The 23,564-nt window shown below is 33.2% G+C and overlaps 1 protein-coding gene across 1 annotated transcript; it reads right to left on the bottom strand.

The window, feature by feature from the left end:
* Window positions 1-4,627: 4,627 nt before the first annotated feature.
* On the bottom strand, window positions 4,628-16,263 carry LOC149910989 (uncharacterized). Its single transcript, XM_090101691.1, has 6 exons — window positions 16,180-16,263; window positions 12,537-12,609; window positions 10,462-10,554; window positions 8,983-9,176; window positions 7,220-7,333; window positions 4,628-6,357 (listed from the first exon to the last, which is right to left on the bottom strand). Exons 1-6 carry the CDS (start codon window positions 16,261-16,263, stop codon window positions 6,256-6,258), a joined length of 660 nt encoding a protein of 219 aa, XP_089957817.1. The 3' UTR covers window positions 4,628-6,255.
* Between the last annotated feature and the right edge of the window lie 7,301 nt (window positions 16,264-23,564).

The following is a 23,564-nucleotide window of genomic DNA, read 5'->3' as shown; positions in this document are numbered from 1 at the left end:
CTTGTTCAAGATAAATTTAAAAATTAATAGTACCTATGTAGACACAAAAGCTAGTTCTATCACAATAAAGCTCGAACCATTGTATTGAAAATCACGTACAACGTGTACCTAGACAACAATTGTCGGTAACTTAATCCCTTGCCCGGGAACGTTCCTATAATTAATAAATCAATACCATACCTAATGGAAAATCACCGGCAGAGCCCGGTAGCCTTGACGTAGAGAAGCATGCGCCTAAAATCCTATTGATTTTCTGAGTGCATACGATATACTGCAACTACAAATTCAACCCTATTTGTTAGGCAGGACAAGGTTCCTTATTACATCTATGCATATCCTGAGTGGGCGTTTTCCACAGCTATATTACATACATATAGAACACAAGCAGCTATCCTGCTCTAGGCACGTGTAATAATTGTGCAGTCTTTTGTAAAATAATTCGTTTCTAACGCCATATTTGCGCCCCTGGCAACTTTTACCTATTAAGCTTGTTTTTTATGACATAGGAGGCAACTGGGTAGGTTGTCTAGGTAGGTAAGACCACCGCCGCCCATGATCATTTGAAGAGGTGGGGCCTTAACAAATACGTTGATCACCTTTAAAGGGCAAAGGTTAAGGAAAATTTTCGAACGCCTACTGTTCGCCTTGTGCGATTCAGTATCTAAAAATAGTTGAAAATGTACGCAGTATCCATGATAGACTTTTACGTAAGCAAAGGGGCAGCTGATGGTTCATATGACTAAGTAGTCCACCGCCCCTAAATAATTGTAACTACTGGTACTAAAAAGATATGCTTGTAGTTTTGCAGGAGCTGATTATAGTAGCTATGCCTGCCTGCTACCAGCGGCTGGGATCAGTACATAATATACCATTGACCGACATCTCAGCATTCACACGATCACATCGCACCTTTTTGCAGACCACACCCTAAGCGTTTTGTATTAGGTTTTCCATTTGTATTCTGTAAGTGATTTTGTTTCTCTTGTGCAAATCTACCCTCATTAAACTTACGCATACCATGCCTTTCTTCTCAACCTTTTCTGTGTATACTATATGTATACCTATATGTATTTCATCGATATATTATACTAGCTGTGCCCCGCAGATTTACCCGCGTGGCTTCGCTCCTGTTGGTCTTAGCGTGATACCTATAGCCTTCCTCGATAAATGGGCTATCTAACACCGAAACAAGTTTTCAAATCGGACCAGTACTCAGTAGTTCCTGATATTCGCGCGTTCAAAGAAACAAACAAACTCTTCAGATTTATAATATTAAGTATAGATTGCGAAAATACCATATGAAATACAAACACATAGGAAGTAGCAATGCCTACGCGATACACGCAAAATCAATATTTCAGCGAATTAATCCTGTCCTGACCTTTAACCTTATATTGCGATGGAATATTATCATTCACAATACATTTTCATTTTGCAGATAATTATATTGTTAAAATTAAATTGATATTTCAATTTATCTGCAGATTATACACATCCACCACTGCTCTAATCGGTGAAAGAAAATATTATCTGGAAACCAGTTTGACAAAAAATTTGAAGTTCGATATTTGATAATCCAACCTTAGCCAGTGGTTACCTCTAAGTTCATAATTAATCTATACTAATATTGTAAAGCTGAAGAGTTTGTTTGTTTGTTTGAACGCGCTAATCTCGGGAACTACTGATCCTATTTGAAAAATTCTTTCGGTGTTATCGAGGAAGGTTGGCTATGTATCATTACGCTACGACCAACAGGAGTGGAGCCACGGGGGTGAAACCGCGTGGAGCAGCCAGTTACTTATATGTGTGCTTGCAGAAAGAACAATAAGAACAATTATGTGCTGATGATGACGACAAAAAACAGAGAATAGAAGAGAAGTTGTTTTTTTCTTCGTAACTCTTTTTATCTCTTTCTTTTATTTTTGTTCGAATTTTGCTTTGAAGTACCTACATAGTATATTAGTATGAACTTTTATTTTTTGAGTCTACGTACTCAAGATCCTCATTACTTTACATCCACAGTATAAAATACTTTCATTAAGTAGGCATATTATGTTTAAAAATTATTGTGTAAAATAACATGTGTAAGTATATTTACTGTTTTTAATGTTCTGGTAGTCTCGAAGATTACTTCGAGACGTAAAAATTGTATAAAAGCATTGAAAGGTGGTGAAAATGAAACCACTCTGTACTGTTAACTTGTTTTATTTGTAAATTTGTGATATGATCGTTTTGTTTGAATATCTAAGTAATCTAATACATTATATTACTATAATAGACTGTTGACTTTTTTATAACACATTTTTTTATAAAATGCAGACACATGTAAATGTTCTTACAACTGTATTATACAAACAGGTATAAAATAGTAATAAAAAAAATGGATGCGTGTACTAGAGTACACACGTAAGAAGTGAAACTTCTTTATGACCTTAAAAATGTCACGAGTATGGCGTAACGCAAAAATGTCACGCGTACGGGCGCGTAACGCAAAAATGTCACACGTACGGCGTAACGCAAAAATGTTACACTAAATTTTTGTCCAACCCCGATAAACAAGTTTCACTTCAAAAAAAAAAACTTGAGCGATGTCAAGGGACATCCGGATGGAACGAAGAGTTAAGTTAGAGAGAGACAGACAGATAACCAAGCACAGTGCGCACGGCTTACAACTCTAGCAAAAAGTGTCGTGACAACTTTTCGTAAGAATTTTTTCCGTCTAGCCCCCTTTCACAACGATAATGAACTTCGTTCCAATAATATTACAGTTTAAAACCATTGAAATCTGAGAAGTTAAGTGATCGATGTTAGAAGTGCTGTGAATTATTGATGTTTTGGATATTATAAGCAACTGCTACGACTTATTTACAAAATCAACATAACAATATCCAAACAACGCTAAAAAAATTCAGTAATACATAATTCAAATATACACATATAATAATTTATGGAATGTATTTTGAACAAAAACTTTTTATCGTGACTTACATTACATACTCTTAATATAAACATCCAAAAAATATAGTAGGTACCTACATGCGCCAGTTTACATAAGCCTAGTTTTTATGTTCTATCAAGGTAAAATGTGGCAGATAGGCAAAGATACAACAAATCTTATTTTAGAAGCATTATGGACTAAGTAACTAAGAAAAATAAGTAATTAATCGATAGAATACAAAAACTGTGCTATTGCATTTAGAAATTAAAACTTAATAATTTTGAGACATTCAAAATGACTCAGAACAAAACCAAAGTTATTTTTATACATAGGTATATGAGTTATAATTATTGGAATGTTCGCTGCCTTAACATCTAATATCTATGGAGTGTCTGTATAAATCTCACAATATTCAAATGTATACAGATTTTAATATAAACAATTCAATTAAGTATATTAATATCTTAACTGTTATTATTTTACAATAAAATACTAAATTCTTTCCTTGTGATTGCTAGCTTGGTAGAGGATCTAGAGGGCTATCCGAATCACCCCCCATGTATGTTATGCGATTTTTCGTATTTTCGGAGTTATGACATTTTTTTCAAATTTTCATCTATCGCTGAGTACGATGAGATTTTTATTTATGGTGACGTGAATTATTGCGCTAGATACTTGATGTTTTTTGTGTGCTAAGCTGAAAGATAGGCCAATTCAGAATGGTAACATTTACTATCGTTAGATCTTCGAATAGAATAAAAAAAAAGAATTAAATGCCAAGAAAGATAAAATTGCCCAGTATGTTCACAACTTCAAGGGCCCATAAAAAATAAAATCACATAAAAGTTTTCTATTTGGCTTTTAAAAACTTGCTCTATCAGGTAGCCTAGCTACCTTAAAAAAATCATTTTATTATTCAGAAGGTTTCAATCGAAAAATTGAAATCTAAATGTGGTAAGTGCAAAAATTTTATTAACATGATGATCATTATAACCAAATTAAAACCAATAAATAGGTTAAATTACCAGAAAATTTTAAAATAACCCCGCTGTTACTCAATGTAAGTGCGACATCACCGTAAAAAGTTGTCTTTTAAATGTCTGAATGTCCTTTTATTAGGGTTCCGTAGCCAAAATGGCAAAAACGGAACCCTTATAGTTTCGTCATGTCCGTCTGTCCGTCTGTCCGTCTGTCCGTCTGTCACAGCCGATTTACTCGGAAACTATAAGTACTACAGTGATGAAATTTGATGGGAATATGTGTTGTATGAACCGCTACAAAAATATGACACTAAATAGTAAAAAAAAGAATTGGGGGTGGGGCCCCCCATACATGTAACTGAGGGATGAAATTTTTTTTTTCGATGTACATACCCGTGTGGGGTATCAATGGAAAGGTCTTTTAAAATGATATAAAGTTTTCTAAAAAACATTTTTCTTAAAGTGAACGGTTTTTGAGATATCAGCTCTCAAAGTCGTAAAAAGTATGTCCCCCCCCCTCTATTTTTATAACTACGGGGTATAAAATTCTAAAAAAAATAGAGGTGATGCATGCTAATTAACTCTTTCAACGATTTTTGGTTTGATCAAAGTATCTCTTATAGTTTTTGAGATAGGTTGATTTAACTGTAATTTATTATATTTGCTGCTACGGAACCCTTTGTGCGCGAGCCCGACTCGCACTTGGCCGGTTATTATTTAATGGTTTCTTCTGCTACTATGAATTTCCGGGTTATTTCGTCTAAATTGTGGCATTGTGGAAAACGACTTTTCGGTTGGAGTCATGTTAATATAATCCTATTCAATTACTTTTCATATTATATTATATAAAAAATACTTATTCTGTGATAGAATACAATCACGCAATTACTTAAAACGTTTAATTAATAAGTACTTATAAAATTATCTTAAAGCGCTAACGTAGTTTTATTAGTATAACAATAGTAACGCAAAAACGTCACTTGAAATTTGTGCATTTTCTTATTTTTTCAAACTAATGTCTAAAATAACATTTACCATTTACATATAATTTTGAAATAACAATTCAAGTACAACAAAGATACTTAAGAGACAATTTTAATCTTTTGTGTTTTTGATCAAACAGAATCCTCGAAAATATCACCTAATTTGATATATATTTCATTTTTTAGATTTGGTCTGGAATATTCATGCTAATTATAAAAACGTCTTCTAACATATAGATAAACTGTATATATCAGAGGCTTCAAATAGACCAATTAGTATTTAAATATCTAGAAAAGACTCGACATTTCTGTATATGAAAATAACAAGTATAAATTCTAAAGGCAAACGACTCAGGTCATAAATAGAGTATTATGAATGAAAAGTCACACTAATGAAAACGTGTCTACGACCAGACATATTCAGAAAATATCTATACATAAAAATAATCCCTATATTGTTGTCGGAAAAAAGGTGTCTGGAAAAACTTAAGAAATTTAAGTGACAAAATAAATAAAATATAAGAAGATTTAGCTAATTAAACTTCAAGCGTATGACAGAAGTGCTAGGATCTTTTGGCACTTGGATAAAATTTACAGATAAGAATGTTATAGGATTGCCAATGCAAAAAATCTCCCTTTGTTTCGGGGAATTTCGGATAGCCGATAAGACGATCTTTTAGTTATTAGGAAACTTTACCTAACAATCTTTAAAGTGAGTGAAAAATAAAGTAAGAGTTGTGTCAGATGTGAGTTAAGTTAAATTATTGTAAATAAGGAAACATCTAAACCGCATGAAACAACAATCTATTATCAAATAACGTTTTACAAGATGGCGTCGTTAGTTCCGAATTACGCCACGCACCAAAAGATGCTTGTAACATTTTATATTATGATCCCTATTTCATTGATGACTAAATCAAAATGATCCAATAATTATTTAAAAGTGAAAAAAAAAAAATCTCATGAACGAGCCAAAATTGGCACTTAATAAAGAAAAAATACTACAGTTTTGTATACAAAGTTAATTGTTCCGAATTTCGCCACACACACATTAATCAACAAAAAATGTATGTAAGGCCTATTTTATTGATGGTCCAATAATCATTTAAAAGTAAAAACCATATCTCATAAACGAGCCAAAATTGGCACTTAAACAATAAAGAAAATACTATTGTGTATACAAAGTTTTCTTAATCGAAACATATCTTCCTATAAACGAGTCAAAATTGGCACTTAAACAATAAAGAAAATACTATTGTGTATACAAAGTTTTCTTAACCGAAACATATCTTCCTATAAACACAAGCAATCTCAAGCCTTATTCCCATACCTTAGGTCTCATATTACATTAACACTAGCAATGCGATGCTCTTTGCTGCCTCCAAGCTGAATGGAAACCTGCCGCTGAATCCGAATCGGAATCGCCTTCTTCGCAAACACCGATTTGGGCTCGGGGCTAAAAATATAAGAAATTAGTAAATATATGGTTTAATTAAGTTTTATATTGCTATAATGACAGTGTATTGGCAATTTATCGAAACTCATAAAAAGTAACTTTACAAGAAACGAATTTCAATATTTTTAGATGATTCTTAGTTTACTATGCGTATATTTGTCATAGATAAAATATGAAATGAAAAAATGAGTTATTAGATATTGCCAATTCACCGTCAATAGAATATTGTCTACTAGACCGTATTCGCAGCTAGAACGCTATTTCATTTTTAATTTGGTAAGAATTGTTTTACCTTATCTTTAGGATGCCTCATATATAATTTCCTTCTTTATGTACAATAATAGTTAGTAGGTACTGCTTTCCGAATCGGTGGTAAATTTTAAAATATGTAATGACGTTTCAAAAGTGCTTCTATAAGAAGTCTAATTGAATAAATAAATGTTTGAATTTGAGTTTGAGTTTGAATGCATATAACATAATAAATACCTGTACATATTCTTAGACAGTTGATATTGCGCCATCTTTATCAAGAATCGTAAAACATGTACTTACATCAACTGGTTTATATAATAAATACATACTTCGTTTATAAATAATATGCGTCAGTAATGAATTTCATGTTCAAAGCAGATGGATTTACATGGACAAAAGCATGAATATCATTTTGTCGATAGCGCCGGCTGCACGCACGAAAAAAATAACTCATGCGGCGTTACCTCACTCTGAGGCGTTCCATGTAAGGCTTGAAGTGCAAGCGAGAGCGCGGAACGTGTGACAAAGAAGCACAATCGGACGTTGTCACGTTCAACTATCGTCAGTAAACCGACTTTACAGACAACCATTTTTTTTTAATATAAAGTACCTGATCAGGTGTGGAAGGTGTGCTCCTACTGTGCGAGGCCACACCCCTTCTGCCGCTCGCGCCGCGTCTCCGTACTTTGTTGCTCATGGGCGGCGGCATTAACTTGTCCTCTTTCTATATTTATATGAAGTTATGAATAAAAATGTTGGTGTCGCAGAATGTTGCAAGATGATATAAATATTTTATTTATAGATAGTGATAATTACAAAGTATTCCAAATAATAGTCCTATTGCTGCTAGAGCTACGTTTTCACACTTTGTTGCTAATGGGCGGCGGCATTAACTTGTCCTGTTTCTATAATTATATGAAATTATGAATAAAAAGTGGTACTTATGGTGTTTTAGGTGTGTATAATGTAAATGTATTAACTTAGTATAATAATAATATTTGGTTTAAGAAGCAACCATCCTTCTGCTGCTAATGCCGCACCGCCGGACTTTGTTGCTCATGGGCGGCGGCATTAACTAGTCCTCTTTCTATATTTGTTATACATGTTTTGAGTAAAAATGTTGGTTTCGTAGAGCGTGAAAAAATTTAAAGATAGAAATAATAAAAAAAAATGTTGTGTGGTTTTATCATTTATGAAACCACGGTAAAAGTGAAACTGTTCGAACGGTTCCGAACACTGCTTTGTGTAGCGCATGTCGCGTGCCGAGTAGGTATACCTACTCGGCAGCCGCGATACACGCGACATGCGCTACACAGACCAAAAAGTTTGAGACGATGTAATAAAAGTTTCACTTTAAAAAGTTTTGTTAATCTAAAAATAAATAAATCATTTAAGTATTTATAAAAGTAATGTGAGGGTAAGTGCAACTGAAAGTAAGTTAAGTAGGTATTGTAGGTATTATAGATAGACTATTTAGTTGGGTATGTGGTGGTGTGAGAATTAACAAACAATTGTAAAATTAGGTACTATTTAAATGGGTAAATAGTAAATTGGTTGGTATAGAACTGAGAATAATTAATTTAAGATAGGATATTGTTTTGTTTGCGCATTGCACATGTAAACTTGCATTATGGAATAGGTATGACATGAAAATTAGCAGCTTACACCACACATGGATGGTTTGCATGAAATTGTAGCATGTAGTTGTCAACATAAACGTCTTCTACATACTTACATAATAAATATAGGTACAAATAATATGAAACACATAATAATAGATAATGATATAGTTAATAGATGATACAGAACAAACAGGGCATTTCTTTATTACAAAAATGCATATTCATTATTTAATGAACATTGTGAATACATTGATTGTTATTGTTTGTCATATTTTCTTTAAAATAAGCCTTCATTCAGCAAATCAGGGTGTTATAAGTCTAGTGTTCTATTTTATAATATACCCCGGACACTCCATACAAAATTATCGTTTTGACAGTCACACTGTAGAGACTGCAAATGTGTGTGCGCTTTATGGTTGGCACATTTGTGACTAATGTAAAAAAAATCTGATGAAATACCGTAAACAGCACAATATCTAACCATTTTCCACGAAAAACGATCATCACAAATCCAAAATAATAAAATTACTTAAGTCAATTTGATTAATGTTGTCAATCTTCGTTGCGTATCATCCTTGCAGAAAAATGGGTCCAATTTATAGCATGATCGTGCCGGGTTGAGGTAGGTGTTTAAATTTGGCGGGAGGCGGAGAGTGTCCGTTCTGTAGCGTTTAGCTACTATTATGTATTCTGTGGTCTAGTGTTCTATTTTACAATATAGCCTTTATATTTATCTCTAAAGTTCACTTACCTGTATATTATCAGCGGATCCCCAAGACTTGAGCTGGTCACTATCATCAGACCGTCTATCTAGACTCTCCCTTGCCGACTTAGGAACATAGGCCGAGGATCTAGTCGCACCAACGCCTAGAAAGTTACTGAACGCCTCCGTTGTTTTCTTGACTCGAACGTTCAGCGATCCGATGCGGAGGAAACTTTCTTTCTCTGGAAAATAATGTTTATATGTTATTTTTAAGTTATTTAAACAAAATATTTTTGGGATCTTTGAGCAAATAATTTACACAACATTTTTTTTTTGTGAATGTAAAATAATATACTTATGTTTGTACTTGTTATATTTATCGGGGTTTTGAGTAAGTCTATTACAAATTATAATATTCTGTATAATTGAGGACTGTATAATCCATCACCAAAATTAAGCCTAGTATACTTTAATATTAATATTAGTAACAAATTCGATTAAAAAAAACACTGTGAATTTAAAAACAACATTAACGACCGTATTTACAAGTGCTATACAACATACAAAGTGAACAATAATTATGAATCGAAGATATTCTCAGTAAAAAAGTGTAAATAGGTTACCAATACAACATGACATCTTACGTAAAACGGCACAAGCATGATCCACTGACGTGAGAATAAAGAGACGGCTGAAGTACCTAAAATGTAGCTAATGTAATTTATTAATAAAAATAAAAATAAAAATATGTAATAAAAATGTTGCCACATTTTGACGTACTCCTTCAGAGTAATAACCTATCTACACCTGTTTACTGTAATTCTATTTATATTAACATAGTTCTAAAACGTTCACAATCCAACCCGCAACCGCCATTGAGACAAACACACAAAAAAAGACGACACAAGTGACAAATCCCTATCTTACTTGACGGATGCAGATATAAAGATGGCGTTCGAGCCACTCCCGTGTATGGGAGATTGTTTATAGACAGCGATGAGGATGTACGCCGTTCGCTATAGGAGTCTGAGTCTGGAATATTTTCGGTCAAAACTTAATTTCTTGGATATATTTTAGACGTGTGGTTACGTGGAGGTGTCAATTTAAAGGTTTTGTTTTTGGTACTGCAGGAACAGATTCTTTCTAGGAGGTTTTAGGACAAAATCCTCAACTCTGACTCATGTCAGTTTCTTCAGTATATTCTCCTCGGATTGAACCGTTTATATTGGAGTGAATAATGTACAAATAAATTGAATTTAACTTATTCATACACTGATTGAGTTTCCAAGAAATATCATAGTTCTTAACCTATACCTAAACTTATTTTTAAAACGTTTACGTAACGTTTTTGGCCTTGTTTATTTTTTTAGATTCTATTGAAATTTAAATCCCAACCTTTTATAACTAATTGATTGATTGATGAATTATAGTCTCACTGTTGAAAAAAAATATTCAATCGTGACAGATTATAAAGATTTTATCACACAATAAATGATATTTATACTATTTCACCATGAAAACACTTACTACGGTATGAACCAGGGGACAACGATGTGTCCATGTGAACCAGATACTGTCGAGGTTTCTTTCCAGACCAGTCTCTTACATTTGGATCAGCATCTGAAAAAGGCGGAACCATTATATAACATAACTTTTAACAAATTTTCTAGAGATGAAGAACTAGAAATACGTTCATATTTAATTATGAAAAACTCGAGTCACGAGCAATTTCATAGCCCTACTTCATAGTCTTTCTCAATAAATGAACTGTTCAAAACATAAATAATTTCTCCATTCGAACCAGTAGTTCCTGAGATTACCGTGTTTGGTTAAGCAAGGAAGCAAGGAAGAATAAACTATTCACTAGGTTTTCTAACAATACACTAGATGGCGTTATACTTGTTAAAGTATAAGTCCGGGATATAGTTTTGCAACCCCAATATATATATTTATATAGGTCAATAAAGGACACTAATTCGAGGAAACACAACATGCTTTTGGTTAACCAAGCAAACAAAGAAACTATTCACTAGGTATGCTCATTTTACGCTAGATGGCGATATACTTAAAGTTCGACATACAGTTTTGCAACCCCATCCCAGTGTTCATGCCCACTAAAGGACACTAATAAAATTGACGGACATTCCAGGGAACAAAACTTGCATCTAGTAACTTCTGATGTATACGATAGATGGCAGCTTTATCAAAAAAATATAAGACCTAATAAATCATTATAATATTATTTATTATAAATGTATTGTTGTGTTATAAATGCATTGAAGTCTAAAAAAGTAATTTAAAATGAAATGTCATGAAAATAGTTTAAAATGTTATTTAGACAGGGACACCTATGATTCCCATCCAGAACTATTTGTATCCCTTCGTTTGCATTTCATGTAGGTACCTATTTATGGCAATCTTTGGTAGATGGCGCTATTAGTTCACTTAGAGAAGAGGGTAACTATTTGCCATATATTTTGAATTAAAGAAATACCTATTACAAAGGGCCAGCTATAGTCTTACAAAGACACTAATAAAATTATAAACATTGTTTACTAATATTTATAACACATCGGATAAGCTAAATAGAACATAACTAGAGCTTGAAAAACTGTTACGTATATTTATAAATAATTTGGAAAATCCAAAAGTGCACGCCTCATAATTTTTTTTTAATAAATATTTATTAATTATTATTTTTGTTTATTTAATAACAATTAAACCACATCGAATCAGACCCTGAAAAATGAAAGGGTTCTATTCCTGAGCATACTCAAGCGTAAGAGAAAAAAAAAGACTCGATTAGTAAAGTATTTCGGTCGCTATCGTGTTAACAAGAAAAAGGATCCGCACATACAGACACACGGACGTCCAAGACAGAACTTTTTTAAACTGTTTTTTAACTAGTTTAAATAACAAAAATGACATCAAAAATATCATGAACGTTAAAAATAGTGTTTTTTCTTAATATGTGTGTGTATGTATTATCTTACAAGTGCAATGTATGATACATAAAGACATTTTAAGTTTGAAAAATCAGATGTTTTGCGCGAAGTGACAGTAGTACCCACCTCAACGCTTCGCTTATGAGGCGTGCAATAACGCTTTTAGATTATTCATTAAATGCAAAAGTATTCATCAAGATTACCGCAATAGAAAAAAAAACTATTTATGGAAAAATGATTGTCCAAATTCAGTATTAAAGTACTTGAATAATATTAGAAACAGAAGAGACATAATCTAAATGAGATAATCTAGATTCTAGATGAGAGGTTTATCTACCTTTTTCGTATTACTAAAAATGTATGTGTGGAACGTCAAATTTGCACTATTTTTGCTGATAAGTTGCATAACACCTAACATTGATGGATCATATTAAATATTTTTTTTGGAGTTTGAGAGATGTCTAGACTTGTCTTATCTGAAGTGTACTCGAAAATATATTATATATATATTTAATCGTGTTTAATAAATATGCATGTAATACCAGCTCTGCAATTTTAACGCGTCGTTCAAGGCTTTTTAAAATAAACACACTAACTTTTATAAACAAATTACATATTCAATCGTGTTATTTTATAGCAATTAAAATAATCTCTTACCATATGCTTCTACTAGTAGTCTGTACACGTGTTCATGTCGAAATTGCATCGCAATATGTAAAGGCGTATAACCCTGAAATGTTACACCAATCAGTTATGATGGTTTAATGTACGATACTAAGGGTGCATTTCCACCAGAGATGTGCTATGCTAAGTTTTGAAGCGGTGCGAGTTAGATGTGCTATGAAGACGCACCGTCGCAAAGTAGATGTGCGAGATCGAGCTGTGTAATATATTAATTAGTAGGCATCGCTCTACACATAGCTACACAACTCATGCCTAACTATGTAGCTACACTGTACATAAAAAATAATGTTTATTTTTATTGTGTATATAAAAAACGTATGTTTGTTTGAACCGTAACCATCACCAGTGCTAAGCTATATGCATCAATAAATTTGATTGGTGGATATCAAACACATTCACATCAACGTAGCATACCACATCTATGGTGGAAAAGCACCTTAATACTTAAACTTGTATAATCGTGAGATTTCACAATTCACCCTTATTTGAAAATACTTGAAAAATATTATTATAACCTGTTGATAACATTTATTATGAAAACTATACGTTTAAATATTTAAAAATTGATTCATTAGTCATTAGTCATTACAGATCAAACAATACAAGTTAAAGAATTGTTCAGTTCAATAACCTTTCGTTCATTCCTCACACACTGTTTCTTAATATTCCTTTAAACCAATAAAAGTCCTTCCAACGCGAGCACCCATAAGGATCTCATAACACACATCAAACATATTAAACTCAGATTCAATATTAAAGTGACAGCTGTAACACAAAAAGCAACGAGAGAGGGAAAAAAATAGGCGTCACAATTTAATGTATCCCACACCACGCCCAGGGATTGAACTGTATTATTACGATTAACTGAAAACTGTCAGTTCCATACAAATATGATGATTATAGTACAATATATACATAAACTGTAGAGGCAGTTATATACAAATATGATAGTTACAGTACAAGTATACAATATATACATAATATTATGTTGCAGTCATCTACTTGAATCTGCTATTTGATTGAAGGACTGCGCTTTCATTGAATGACGACATTTAATTGAATGACTAATGGCCAATTATTACTCTTCTATTTGTATAGTGAAACGTTCAGCGTCTTTCAAAAGAAAATTATATCGCCATACACTGAACGCGCTAGTCACTCAATCAAATAGCAGATTCAATCAGATGACGGCGACAAGTAGGTAGGTATATAAACCCTGAAAATGTATACAAATATTATATTATGATAGTTATAACTTATAGTAGTATGTGTGTGCGTGCGCAGCGGTCAATACTAGTTCATACCAGTTTGGCTAGTGGTCTTATTTACAGTTTATGCTGCCCTTTATTTAATGCTATGTGCAAAATAAATATTAATAAATAATATGATTGACATGTTTACAATTTAAAACTATTTGCAGATCTATATCCAGAAATGTAGAAATATATTTTCTCTTATTACAAAATGTCACACAACACCATTTCGAGCATGTAAACTACATGCATACAGAATTCACAAACATTCTATCGAAATCTTTACCCAAAAACACCACATCATTCACAAAGTCACTACACTCCCAAAACAGCTACTTAAAAACCGTAATAGTCCCAGAATCAAAGCGAAATCTTTAATCCAATAAACACTATCCTTCATACAGTCACTACACTCCCAAACAGCTACTTAAAAATCGTAATAGTCCCCGCAAGCGATAAAACACCGACTTACCCCGTTCTGCATCCGTCGTCGCCACATGAAAAAGAAGAGAACACTTTAAGGGCCAGCGCAGATACGGCGGAGCGCAGCGCATTCTTCAATGTCAAACTATTATCGACATTTTCCTCGCTAAAATAATATTCATAAGCGCAGCGCTACCGCATGTGACGCTTCGATTCTCCTTAGGAATAAATTGGGGTTATTTGATTTTGAATATTATTTTAATGAGAACAATGTCGATGATAGTTTGACAATAAAAAAATGCGCTGCGCTGCGCTCCTCCATATCTGCGCTTGCCCTAATAGTACCGTAAAGTTTAACCCGTAAATGCCGCGGCGAGATTTGATTGAGCAAGCACTAAACCCCGCTAACGATCAATGCTATCTACGTAAACAGCTTATTAAAACGAGGCAAATTTAAACGTTTACGATTTGTGAACGTCGTACCGTCGCTTTGGAGCCTTTGAAAACTATGATTTGAGTAATGACATTCGTTTTATGTTTAGATAATTAATTGTTGACGATCGTTGTACAAATAGGATGCATCTCTAAATGACTGGCTGAGCCACGTAACGACGTTTACACTTAAAAGGTATTTCACATTTTCGCAACACAAAATCAATGTTTTTAATTCGGACGAATAGATTCTGATTAGCGCTTTCAGCCAAACTACAAAATATGTTGCTATTTCAGTTGTAGATAGGTATGTCAAAAAAAATCTTTAAATGCTGTGAAGATTTTGAGGAACTTTTAACCCATATTGAAGATTGGCATCTCACATGGTATAAAATCCATACTAATATTATAAATGCGAAAGTAACTGTGTCTGTCTGTTTGTTACTCAATCACGCCTAAACTACTGAACCAATTTGAATGAAATTTGGTATGGAGATATTTTGATACCCGAGAAAGGACATAGGCTACTTTTTATTGCGAAATATGTACCACGGGCGAAGCCGGGGCGGACCGCTAGTACTTAATTATTGTTTAATTTTGTAGCTGATAAAACTAATCGCTCACCCGCTTCGGATTATCATGTCTCAGAAATGAGACATGAGGGCTATTAATATCAAATAATAATTGATTGCTTTTAAAATTAACTTTTCTTAGCTTTTGAATATTCTTATACAAAATCATTTTACTTGTTATCTCCAACCTTTACATCTTAAGACAATTATTTTAGTATAGAGGCAAATAGTCCGATGATTTAATTAAAATGTGTGCGTCTGTGCTCCGCGGTTTTACCCGCAGTGCTCCGCTCCTGTTGGTCTTAGGGAGATGATATATAGCCTATAAAAATAGCCTTCCTCGATAAATGGGCTATCTAACACCGAAAGAATTTTTCAAATCGGACCAGTAGTTCCCGAGATTAGCGCGCACAAACAAACAAACTCTTCAGCTTTATAATATGAAGAGTATTGATTTTCTTTAACAAAACTATTTTTTCGGGTTAACCCCTCAATATCTCTATAAAATGTTAAAAAGCTCAGACAATTCAGAAGATTTTCTTAAAATAGTTCAGAAATAGAATATATTTGTACATAACCCGTTTGAGAAAGGCATTATATTATGTACAACATAAACCTTACTTTCCTCTCCGTATAATATTCTTGAGAGAAAGCTTACAATGGTGGAGAAAATTTATTTGTTCCCAATTGTAAACAAACGAACTACCTTCAACTAATTTTACTACTGGTCTGTTTTTAAGCTGATTTAATTATAACGAAAATAATATTTAAATATAATATCAACAATAAAACATGAAATAACACCTACCAATTTATTCGTTCTACCTAATCAAAGTTTTTTTTTTTATCAACACCGATACATAACCAAATCCTATCTTTTAAATTACATCTGATACTTTACTAACTTAACCAAATTATCTCATAACATATACTTACGGATCTTTCGTTAACAGTATGCCGGTGAATGCCAGCCAGGAGTTTAACCAAGTTCTCATCACCACGCTTGCAAGCCCAGTGCATTGCAGTCTGAAATTCATTACATTTATTAGTATTTAATTGTGAGTGCGATATACGAAAGGTCATTAAAACAAGAATGAGATAAGCGAGCATATCCCGTCAGTTTGGTCCCATGATCCATTTTTACGGGATGCTTGTATGCAAAATAATGCAAAAACTTGGATCTCTTTCATTTAATATAGGAGAAATATCATATAATCATATTATTACATATCTGTAGAATAAGGCATATGTACAGTAAATTATCTATTAATTACAGAAGCGAAACCTACATACTGATGGGTGACAACTGCTTAGCACTTGAATTTTATATGTATTCAATTAAGCTAAATTTGCAGGAAAATAGAAGTTGTTACTGAGTTTTAGTTTACTGAATACCGATCTTCCTAAAGCGGGTTGTTTTACATCCAAGATCCCACTTATGAGAGCACATTGAGTGTAACTGCTGCGCTGCTTCAACTGTTTAAAATTAAAGCAAAGAAACGTTCCCAACCAATCTTATTAGTTGATAGCGCCAAGGCGTCTCTAAGTATACACTACGAGTCCACTAACCAAAGGCCGCCACTTAAAGCCTAAGCCCAAAACACGATACTATCACGAAGAGAGTTTAGTAGGTCGAAAACAAATTACTTGATTGCTCGCCTTTTATTTTTATATGTAAAACATTCTGATGGACAATATAATGTCGAAATTATAGCTCTTTATAATCGGAACGTATTAGGATGATTTGCATTCAGATTAAAGATTATATTTTGGTGAAGGCAGGCGTCATTAGCATAGTTATAGGAATTAGGTGGGCTATCGTAAGTGGTCATTTTAATTTTTAATACGTTAAACGGCACGGAAACTTGGAGAAACCGGTGTCTCGAGAGCAGCCAATGTTTACATGCGTGTAACGGATGCCGAGACGTATTTTCATAGCAATCCCGAATGTTGTGAAGCGTTTAATATTTTGTTTGTTTTTGCAAATTTGCCGATGTTCAAGTTAGGTAAAAAATTGTTTAACGTTAGCAAACATGGAATAGGTAATAATATTATGAAAGGTATCTATTGGCTGTATCCATAGATAGCTTGATATTAAAGCGCGGCGTTGGAAATGAATTGGTCTTCACATCTCAGGTCAGAGTCTAAACTTGACTCATATAGGCATCAATTAATTGAAGTGATAGTTATCGATCGCGATTTGCGACGTTCTCTTTAAAATTAGCTTCAGGTTAAGGTTAACAGTTACATGAAAAGCCTCTCAATTAATGAAAAGTTTATTCGTTGGAATACTACCTATTCAATTTTGTGATATTATTATCACGACTATTTCCAATATTTGTATGAATATACATAAGTTATCTAATGTACCTATTGCCTTAGATGAAAAACAATATTTAAAAAAAATGTGTTTATGCAACATAATACTAACAAAAACATAAATTAAAAGTCCCCTCAACGTCCAGTCCAGGATATTGTAAAGATTTATTTTCAATGAAAAAAGCAACAAATAAGCGCTCGCTCATCCTGAATGGAAGTGTACCACCACTCACTTTTAAACGCCGCGAGTTAAAAGTCTTAAATTTCACGTGCGAAATAAAAGGAAAAATCGATTCCCATTCTTGGGCACCTCGAAGGCGAACCGGTTCGGGGTAAACACCGAGTGGATATTACTTTATCTGAGGGCACTAGCAATCGGCGTACGTACAAGATGTAGGCGTGATCATCGCTGATTCAGTGGGGCTGTTAGCGGCGGGCGTTCCTAGATCCTACGTCGGTAAAATATTGAACGTGGGGAAACGTTGTTAATTTGCTGCATACGCCGCCGGTGCGATTTTCTACGTCGCTCGTATCTCGACCGAAACTGGCGAGGTTTTCGGCAGATGCGGCCAAGTGCCCGCGCTATCTAAGCAACTATATGGGGGCGCTATAAATTCATAGTTTGGAAAATGGTGTGTGGCGTTTTTGTTTATCGGGTCGAAACGAAAGGGTTAGATAAGATGATCAAATGAAAGTAATTAAGTAACTAAATGGAAATGACGAAATAAATTAAACTAATAAGTAATAATTTTCCTTCAATAAGGGATAACTTTTCGAATGTAAAGTGCATATTAGGACAATACTTTCCAAACAGTTTCCCTTAAAAATAATAATCACAATACAGGTATTACTTAAAATAACTATTTGATCATAATATAAATCATCTGGATTATAATATGCCTAGACGGAAATAGAGGGTAAATATAAACTAAACACATTTTACTTCGCTTAATAGAATGTTGTACCTAGTATACAATCTACTAACTATAATATAGTTTAGAGTTTTGGACGAGTATTCAGCCTTGTTCGCTCAGGTTTAGCGTGCTTTTGTTAGACTCCAGCTCAAAATCGTGGCTTTCAGACGAAAAATATTTGCGAGATAAATGCTAATACAATTCAAAGAACCCAGAGTTTTATCAATTTATATGAAAATCTCTGAAGAATAACGATTATGTCAATGGCTCTGAGCATAAAAAGCTTGATAAACGACGCGTAAACAATACCATTATTACAATTTATTAGTATATAATTATAGTATACGCAGCGTTGTTAGTTTAATCACTTTAATTATACATAATCCGGCAAGTACAAAATTAAAATCCATTGTTTTAATATTTATTTAAGTCCATACAAGTGGTCGTAATTTGAAAATATTATTCTAGTTTTATGGCTGTTATAATTAACACATTGACCGAGCGTTCGCGTAAAACAAAGTCTAATTTGGGCTATAAAATTTCAATAATTCCACATTCGCGGTCAATTCGAGATCACAGCCGTAGATATTACAAGTTATAACGAAAGGAAAATGATGAAATCATAAAGATTACATGTTAGATTTATGTACGAGCACTTTGTTAATAGCTCTGGTATTAATTAGCATGGAAACGGTCTATGTGAGGGTAACACACTACATTGTTATATGTGTTTTACATTATTTAGTGATAGCTGGAGAGCTGACGGCTATTTCGCTTTATAATTCCATAGTTTTATCTAACTTTTACTGCATATATACAAACTCATTTTGTATCTTCTGAACCATCACCAGCACTTAAAGTAAGTTTAAAAAAAATCATACTTACATACTGTAGAACGACGATGGCACAGCACATGAAAAAATATATATATAAATTAGTATGTTGTTTCACAAAAGCTTTTTATTTTCCACTGTAACATACATGTAAAAATTAATTAGGAAATTATGTAGTTTCAAAGGATTAAATTTAATTAAAATTTACGACTTCATCACTGACATAAACAATATTTATTATTACAATTTAATTACATAAGACACAGTTACAGAATTGAATTAAAGAGGAATATTTTAAAATTAATTAAGCTAGAATAATATAACTACAGTATGAATTATAATACCGATATTATTTTAATTTTTTATAGTTTTTATTTGTGTAATTAGTAATTACAGGTTTTCTTGCGGATAAGACGATTGTAAAATTATTTCAAACGATATGAAAGTTAGTGCACGTCTTTTTGTATAGGTATGTTAAATGTTTATACGTCCCAACTCCCATCACACAAGTAGGACTTAACCATTTGGCTAAATTATCTTATTTGATTTAAATTTATTTGAAAAGCCATACAGGAAACACTTTACAAATGATCGCTCACATTCACAATTTGATAACCAAACTTTTTTAACGTCAGTGATATTTTTATCATGCGAGTTTAAAACGAAATAATCTAAGAATCCCTATAAAGGAGATATCTTAGGCCAACATTTCCGTGTACCCCGGCAGCCGAATTTACTAATTTATCGTCGGCTAACGCTAATAAATTTAAAACAGGATTACTTGGTTCGTGCACAAAGCAAAGCTTTATAATTTGATATAAATCTCCTCTCGACTTAGTCTATTTATTGCATGTAAGACTAATTTAATATTGGGTACCGACTAATTGCGAATTGCTCGCTATATTGATTTTCCGTGAAATTAAAGTTTATTACAACAATTTCGACCGTAATGATTTATTACCTCCTCTGTGAATATAAAACTATTAAAAAATAATATTCTAGTCTCAACATGTTTGGTAACATAAAATAGATATTGAAAAATACATTATGTATTTAAATTACAAGTTTTATTAACTACAGTACCAATTTCAAAACTCATCTCGCAAACGCATTGAAAAGTGAACCTTAAAACGATCGAAATACGACACAAGAGGCAATGAAATCGATCGATCAGCATCAGATCGACAGTGTGGTCGCGCAATGAACTAGCGATTAGCATTAAATTATTTAGAGACCTCACAATAACCGAGTCCCATAACTCTAAGTGAATTTATGTTTAGACAAATTCACAAATGCCCGAACCCGTTTTAGGGTCAATAAAACTATTCGACTTCCGACCACTTTAAAGTGTAAATTGTTATAGGTCATTTTATTTTGGCGTCGTAAAAAGCAATTTTGTGTTCTGTGACCGGACGCCGCTGTATTCACTTACCTCGACGCGTATGGTCGCTCATTAACGAAAATCACTTTAGTTCAGCTAAGTGAATTCACTTACGGTGTAGTGTTGTGCAGGTGACACTGTTTGCGCAACATTTTTCTACGCCGTTGCGTCATACGAAGTTGGGTGAAACAAAGTTTTTCCGACACGTGGAAATTTGACTTCAAAAAAAAGAGGAGGTTATCAATTCGGCCAGTATATTTTTTTTTTGTTCAGATAGTATAAAATGATGAATGATAGTGATAACATTTAATACCAAACGATGACGTACAACATACAATAACTTATCTTGTTTTCTAATAATTTATGCGATATGATTTAAATACATTTCGTGTACAACGTAGGTACTTTTAGTATCATTATTCAGTTAGAATAATGAAGCTTGCTATCATAGAAGACCTACTTCTACTAGAATATATTAAATATGTACATATATTACGAATGCGTGTATCGAATACAAACAGTATTCGTGCAGCTAATTGCATCCAAATTATATTCATTCTATTTATATTATATTTAGAATTTTAAATATTCTTCTATATAACATAATATTGTTCTTATCACAATAAATTAATGTCAGTTTCGACTTCTAATGCGTTTTTTGTACTTCCTACATACAAAGACTCACATGCAAGACTTACTTCCGACACGAAATAAATCAATACAATGTAGAAATCTATATCAAAGACTAATGGTCCGCCCCGGCTTCGCCCGTGGTACCCACATGTTTAAACTATCCTATCTCTCAAGTTGGATCGAACTGCACATGGTGTGCGAATTTTATTATAATCGGTTAAGTGCGGTTTAGGAGTCCATTGAGGACAAACATTGTGACACGAGATTTATAGGTATATATTAAAATATGTTATTTCTATTTATTTCCACATTTAAATAGGTCCTTATTTTTTGTAGCTTAATTTTGTGTTTTTATAGGCTCGTATTAGCATAATATTTCGTTCACAAGGACCCACAAAAACGGCTTCGTGGCTTGAAATTGACAGATTGGCTAGTTTTTATAAGTAATTAAGGAATATTAACCAGGGCGTTACAAACCTTGATTAGTATCTAGTACTAAAGTACAACCACCTTCAATGCCACTCACGGGATGGTTACGGTTACGGTCACTGTATAAACACCATGACCGTCTCCTTGTATCACGCGACATTCGTTAGGACATCATATAAATAGGCTATCACGTACAATACATATGTAAGATTTCGAGCCCAACCTAGCCAAAGTACCTACGGTCAGCAGCACACCCACACCTGAAGCGTCTAAGAGACGGTTACCGGTGACCCCCGTGACCGTACAACATCCATTGCGGCGTCATATTGATTGCGTTTGCATGTCCGTCAATTAAGATCCGCGAAACTATGTGTCTTCGGACGCACTAATTATCATCTTGTCAACTTGCCTAGATGTAATTATGCATACGGGCTGACATCGACGTTGATATACGCATCGTATTAGCCCACTAGCATTTGAATGATACCAGGATTACCAGTCATCTTTACTATGCGTGACAATGACGAATTCGATCTAGTTACTGCTAATAATATCTATAGGTACCTATACAGTACATGCGTACATGCCAAGATAGACATCTAGATATGTCTATGTAGATCCCAATATGATATAATATGTAACGCAATAAACATTTACCTAATTTACTACAGCAAAGTAGCTTTTGAATATTAGATACCTAAGAATTCAGATTTTGACGTGACAACGTCTTATAATTCGATAGAGCCGGCTGCACGCACGAAAAAACATGACTCATGCGGCGTTACCTCGCTCTGAGGCGTTCCATGTAAGGCTAGAAGTGCAAGCGAGAGCGCGGAACGAGCGACAAAGAAGCACAATCGGACGTTGTCACGTTCAACTTTCGTCAGTAAACCGACTTTACAGGCAACCAATTTTTTTACCACTTCATTTATCTAAAGCTCAGGTTTACATAAACAAAAAATCTACTGTTACGTTTTGAAACAATAATTTTAATTACACATAAAAAATAATCAATAACTCTCACATCGTTTGAAACTATTTTCCAAATATACCATTTCAATTAGGTAAAAACAAAATTTACCAACTTCCTAAAACGTGTTCAGTCATCTCCAATACGAACCTCGTTACATACAATAAATTAAGCAGTTAACGATTTAACCGAATTCATGTAACAATTAGATTAATATTTCGATAAAGTTTTAACAATTATGTAAAGGCATAAGCACATAATCCACTTAACGACGTTTGGTTTGGACAACCGTAAGTGAAAGCTGAATGAGGTTAAATCGAATCACTTATACGATTATAAGTATATTTATTATTTGTATTTTCATTACTGTGCATTTACATCAAACGAGCGAATGCTCATTCTAACACACACTGATACGTGTTTTCGTTTACACTAAAATATCATGAAATAATGCTCTAGCTCTCTATGTTCGTTGGATGTAAATGCACCGTTACTAATAAGAAAGTGAATACTTACACCCTGTTTGTTAAATGTAGAATGTAGATAGCCAATGGGTCATGAAAAAGAAATAAATTGTATACTTAATAATAGTTGACTATAAATAATTTGGTTTAGAAATTATGAAATTTATTTTTAATATTTTTCCCTAACTATATTAGTTAAATGAATTGCTAAGAAAATGCATTTAAAAGAAGAAGGAATAATAAAATACCAAGATGTTAAATTTGAGTGCTATGTAGGTAACCCAAAGAAAAAAAACTTCAACATTTTCATCGTAGCATGAAGTTATAAAACTAATACTTAAAATTTTATGTTTATTATAAACTTAATCTTGGCAGCAC

The sequence above is a fragment of the Colias eurytheme genome, chromosome 1 (assembly GCF_061535395.1).
Source record: "Colias eurytheme isolate Ceu_HAF_F1 chromosome 1, ilColEury1 Martin Lab GWU primary, whole genome shotgun sequence".
Classification (NCBI taxonomy): domain Eukaryota; kingdom Metazoa; phylum Arthropoda; class Insecta; order Lepidoptera; family Pieridae; genus Colias; species Colias eurytheme.
Note: the sequence above shows the minus strand (reverse complement) of the source record. Positions and strands in the feature narration are given on the sequence as shown.